Here is a 5,669-nt window from a genome sequence, read left to right as displayed (position 1 = left end):
CACACACACACATATATATAAGGTGGGTTAAAGTTACACTTGGTGTAATTTTAAGTAATGTTACACTACTTAATTTTTTTTAATTAAATGTGAATTTTGATAAATCCACTGCTGGATTACATTATCTTCATAAATTTAAAGATGATCAAATATCAATAGTCATGTCATCTACCAATTGCTTAAATAAAAATAAAAATAATTTAATTTATTTGTGATATGTACATCACTAGTTTGTGTTTATGTTGTAATTGTTCAACATATATAATATGGGTATAATAAATTTATGTTCCAAAAAGTTCGCTACAAAAATATGAAAAGAATTCTTATGTACTTTTTTAAAAAGTTAAATACAATAATCCAATATATAGACAAAAGCAATCTTACTTTCAACCACATTTTTCCTCATAATAAATAAGTGAATAATATAAAATATTAAAATTAAATACATACTAATTTGAAATCAGATAGTCATTAGATAAAATAATACAATATAATTGTTTGCTTTTCGTTTAATTATTCTAGTTGAATTAGTTTCTATTTGTCTTTTTACTCAATAATGTTATGGACATAGGACACATTTTTTTTTTTTTTTTGGCAACAAATTTCAAAATTTTGATGAAGTATCTTATTTGTGAAAGTTGACTCTAATAAGTTATTACTTTTTTTTTTTTGCTCAACAAAGCACGATGTTTATTTTTTATTTTTATTTTTATGTTTTAAGAAAGATGAGTTTCATTGACATAACCAATTAGGAAATGAAAACTAGAAACCAAAAAAATTAAAGAAATTTTTTTTCTTTTGAGAGAGTTTCAAACTTCTAGGGCAGGGATTAAACTTCAAATCTCTTATTTAATTATCAAAGATTTTACTAATTGAGCAAAAACTTAGTTGCACATTGCCCAAGTTCACAACTAGTTAAAAAATAATAAAATATATATAAGCATCCTAAAGTATGGCTTGGGTTAATTAAGCTTAGCAACAGCATTTTCCTATTGGTTTGTTTGGTATTTTGATTGTGAGGGGGCTGGATATGGTCCAATGCTTGGATGGGTCTAACTCTAAGGCCCATACTTTGATGCCACGTCTAAGGTCCAAATTTATAAGTTTGGCATTTTTGACGCCACGTGTAACGACTGAGCCTTTTGGGTTCAGTGGTTTTCGAAATAGGCTTTTTGGGCCTGGTCGTGGCATGAGATTTCGATTTTATGAAGGGGCCTGTGGGCTTGACCATGGTCAGGTTGAAGGTTGGGCTTGACTCTTTGAGACTACGTTTATGGAGGTTAATTGAATACTAGTTATGTGTGAAAACATCTAATAATTATTAGACTCAATTTAAAAAAAAAAAAAAAAACTGGAAAAGAAAAAGAGCTGGAAGATGTTAAAAAACGTTTGAGTTGAAGAAATTGAATGAAAAAATAAGGCCAAAATTAAATCACTATTTTCAGTTACAAACCTTAATTATATTATTATTACCACATTTATAATTATTATTTTATAAATAAATATTACATTTCTATAGAAGTCCTCAAGATGTCTCTAAAAAAAAAAAAGTCCTCAAGTCTTAAAGCACACTTATAACATACCAAAATGATTACCATTTGTATCTTATTAATTTTCCTAATTATTCCCATACTCATTTCAATGCCTTTTTTTTTTGTTGAGAAACCAGACAATATGCCTGGGAATTTATAAAACTGGAAACAACTCAATAAACATCTAAAAGGACAAGGGGAGAAATGTCTTCAGGAAGGTCTTCCAACCAAACCCGAATCCCCAACAAGTCTTTGGCCTTTTTAGCAAGAACATCATCCACAACATTACAAAGTATTTCAACATGATATTTTCATCAAAAAAAAAAAAAAAAGATAGAATTCAAAAAACTGGAAATCAGCCACAAGAAAAATGATATCATCAATGATATTCCCATATGAAGAAAAACAACCAGACCATTGAGAAAGAACATTAATCACCATCGACGAATCACCTTCAAAAATAACTTTCCGAAGTCCAAGTTCACTTGCAAACCGAACCGCTCTGCGACAAGCTAATGCCTCCAATTTATTCACAGTTTGAGTTAGAGGAATGGGCATGGATAGAGCTCCAATCACTTCACCACGCCAATCATGGACAATGACCCCAATGCCTGCCAAGTTCAAAAATTTGAAGACCGTTACATCGAAATTCACTTTGTACTGCTCAGCTTCTGGAGGACACCATTCTCGTTTCAATGTCTATTCAATAATTTTGTTGAAAATGCACTAGTGTGAGTTTGGATGGCGCGTTTTGCGCTATCCAATGTGTCTTCGTTTCATTTCTGTGGGTTCATGGGCACCGTTCATGGGGCTTGCAACTTGAAAAAATGCAAATTTAACTTTAAAATTAGATCTTACGGCACTATCACATATTTAAAAATTATTTTGTTAGAGTGTTTTCAGTTTTCAATAATAAGCGGTATTCAATCAGACCCTTAGTTGACTAATAATTTATTTTTTTTAAAAAAAAAACTTCCAAAAGAAGATTAAACTAATAATTTGAAAAAAAAAAAAAAAAAACTACCATAAAATATTTAGTGCTATTATAATACATTTGCATTAATTTCCTTCAATAATACCACTAAGTAATTACTAATTATCATTGTATGCATAATAACTAAGAATCACAAGCCAAGAATCTTGTACCTTAATTGACACCCCTCATGCACAAAGTGTTTGGAGATCTAAGAGGAAAATGATTCAAGCTATACCACAACAATTGGTATAAATGGGACTCCACTGGCCTCTAGGAAGGCAGCTGTTGCCAGAATGCCCTCAGTGAATGAGAGACAAGCTACCGCAGCTAGGCAGAATTTACAGGGCTAAGCATCTGTGATCTGTCCTAATATTTCTTCTTGATGGACAGGTTTTATATATGCATGACTGTATGACTTAAATGTACTCTTGTCTTCTTTCCATTATTTTGTCCAAACTCTTGAACCTTCTCTTGCGTGCTTGGGACTTAAAAGCTGTTTTGATTGCATGATTGTGTCCTATTGTTGGTCTTCTGGCCTGTCGGAACTTGGTAGTACTATTCTGCATAAATTGAAGATTTTGCCAATAAACTTATCTCTATGTTGAAGATCATTTCTCATGGTGAAGCACATGTTGACATATCATAGGGAGACTCCCTTTTTCCTGATGGATTAATGTCCCATTTGAGGCTTGAACATTGGACCTTGCCATTTTGAAAGTTTTGGATTACTTTTGAAAGAGGGGTATATGTTTTTTAAATATGAGGATTTTGGGCTCATAAAATCATTGGCGAATTTAATTTAAATCTAAATATTTATCCTTTTTATATCATCTAATCAAAATATTGGGATTTAGACTCCCCAACCCAAATTCCCCCCCGGCCCAAATTAAAGTTAATAAGGAATTAAAATTGAACTAAATAGTTATACTTATACTCACTAGTATTGAATGTTTCATTTTAAAATAAAAGTTTCAGAATATATTATCAAAATGCATCGAAATTTCTCCAAAGCCAAAAAAAAAATTTACAGAACAAGATAAGAGAGATTTTTATTTTTAAAGTGATTTTATATATAATGGAATGTCATTATGTACAATGAATTGGATAATGGATGGGCATAAATTTAGAGGGATTTATTTCAAGAACTTTATTCTTATCTGCCATAAATCGTCGTAAGAGTGACATTGCAAATGGAGATTCTTATTTCGCCTTGTTGAGCAGGCTCACAATTTGAAGCAATTTGCCTTTCGGTGAATGCAGGTTGCTTAGGAAAGGGAAGATCCACGATATCACTATTAAGCATCGAAATAATAGTCGAGATAGTAGGCCTATCTCTTGCCGTTTCTTGTACACATAGCAATCCCACATGTATGCATCTCAACATCTCCATTCGAAAGCAAGGATCCCATATTGCTGGTTCGATCAAAGCCATGCTATTGCCATCATTCCACAATTTCCATGCCTGAAAGATAACAAGTGTGAAAGACAAAAATTGGGATGTATAATCTTTTTGGCAGTTACCAATTGGCGCTTTGAATAAAACGGACAATCAATTAGATAGACTTACAAATCCTACAAGGCTCAAGTAGTACTGTTCATCATTGTAAAAGCTAGTGTTTTTTCTCCCACTAACAATTTCTAGTATCAACACACCAAAGCTAAAAACATCTGATTTCTCTGAAAAAAGTCCTTGCATTGCATATTCAGGAGACATATATCCGCTGCATTTAAAAATTGAAACACATCCTCATCATTTGACTATTTAAGCACAAAAAGTGGTGTTATTGTATTTTTCTTTTATTTTAGAACAACTTAAATTTAAATTCAACAAAGCACTTACTATGTCCCAATAACCCTTTTAGTATTAGCTTGATTTTCAATGCCATCGAAAATTCTAGCAATTCCAAAATCCGATATTTTTGGATTTAGGTCTTCATCTAACAAGATATTACTTGCCTTTAGATCTCTATGAATAATCTTCATTCTAGAATCCCTATGAAGGTATAGCAGACCTCGACCAATTCCTTCAATAATGTTGAAGCGTTTTTTCCAATCAAGGAGTCTTTGGTTGAGTGGATCTAAATGAATAGTGACAAGAAAAAAAATTACAAAGGAAGGGTAAATTTGTTTGGAAAGAAAATATACAAATTTGGAGGTCTAGAGTTCAACATATTAACGATATAGAAAGTTATTCTACAGATGAGCCTAAAAGGCAAAGAATCTAAATGTACTAACCAAAAACAATTGCGTCCAAACTTTTGTTTGGCATGTACTCATAGATCAACACCTTTTCTTCTCCCTCATTGCAACAGCCAAGAAGTCTAACAAGATTTCGATGTTGGAGTTTAGAAATCACCACCACCTCATTCATAAATTCTTCAAGCCCTTGTCGAGAGGATGTTGACAGTCTTTTCACTGCTATTTCCTGTCCATCATGCAATTTTCCCTTGCAAAACAAACAATGAATCTGAGCACTTATCTGTATGATTTGAAGAGGAACCAATGAAGTCTACAAGAGCAACCATTACCTTATAGACTGAACCAAAGCCACCTCTCCCAAGCATATTAGATACATGAAAGTGTTTTGTTGCAGTTACCACTTCTTTCAAACTGAAAACTGTCAGCTCATTGAGTTTAACATCGTTCAAGTAGTCAAGCAGCAAGGTCTTCCTGCTTTTAATTTTTCTTGCTGTTACAAATTCTAAAAGTAAGTAATCTGTTGATGAGATAGTCAAATCTTCGCTTACTTATCTTTTGAATTTGTTACCAATAAATAGTTAGTTTATGCAAAACAGAAATATAAGATTACAAAAAATAATCACAGAGAGAACACAAAGGTTTATATGGTTCGGCTTTAGGCCTATTTACATGGGCTGTCTAGGAGAAAGTTTCACTAAGAAAAAAGGGATCTCACAAAACCCGTATTCTAAATACACCCTAGGAGCTTTCTTTCACCACAGCAAGCACACCACATGAATTCATAATTCTCAAAACCTGATGTTCCAGATACCAAAGTTGATAGATTGCCCAACCCGACCCATGCACAGTCATAGTGACAAAGACTAAAGTCATGTGCGCTCTTCTAAACTAAGGTTGGAAGAATTTGTATATGAGCAGTTTGTGTTTGCACATATTGTGTGCAATAGGCCTTTTCCTTTGTA

General features: G+C 32.6%; 1 protein-coding gene across 2 annotated transcripts; it reads right to left on the bottom strand.

The window, feature by feature from the left end:
- Positions 1-1,709: 1,709 nt before the first annotated feature.
- Positions 1,710-5,661, bottom strand: LOC112022912 (G-type lectin S-receptor-like serine/threonine-protein kinase At1g11330). Of its 2 annotated transcripts, none has more exons than XM_065778441.1 (6): positions 5,037-5,661; positions 4,744-4,954; positions 4,349-4,586; positions 4,076-4,229; positions 2,679-3,970; positions 1,710-2,350 (listed from the first exon to the last, which is right to left on the bottom strand). In XM_065778441.1, exons 1-5 carry the CDS (start codon positions 5,070-5,072, stop codon positions 3,662-3,664), a joined length of 948 nt encoding a protein of 315 aa, XP_065634513.1. In that variant the 5' UTR covers positions 5,073-5,661; the 3' UTR covers positions 1,710-2,350; positions 2,679-3,661. The 2 variants fall into 2 exon arrangements, with proteins under 2 accessions (XP_065634513.1, XP_065634512.1); XM_065778440.1 differs by having other exon boundaries at positions 1,710-2,143.
- Between the last annotated feature and the right edge of the window lie 8 nt (positions 5,662-5,669).

Source organism: Quercus suber, unplaced genomic scaffold (genome assembly GCF_002906115.3).
Source record: "Quercus suber isolate HL8 unplaced genomic scaffold, Cork oak 2.0 scaffold_183, whole genome shotgun sequence".
Classification (NCBI taxonomy): domain Eukaryota; kingdom Viridiplantae; phylum Streptophyta; class Magnoliopsida; order Fagales; family Fagaceae; genus Quercus; species Quercus suber.
Note: the sequence above shows the minus strand (reverse complement) of the source record. Positions and strands in the feature narration are given on the sequence as shown.

Bases quoted from the DNA above. Each gene is read 5' to 3' on its own strand.
- LOC112022912 (XM_065778441.1), bottom strand. From the start codon at position 5,072: ATGCTTGGGAGAGGTGGCTTTGGTTCAGTCTATAAG. The intron at 4,955-5,036 runs GTAATGGTTGCT...TTGTTTTGCAAG, and splicing joins GCTTTGGTTCAGTCTATAAG to GGAAAATTGCATGATGGACA. The intron at 4,230-4,348 runs GTAAGTGCTTTG...TTTTAAATGCAG, and splicing joins AAAAGGGTTATTGGGACATA to CGGATATATGTCTCCTGAAT.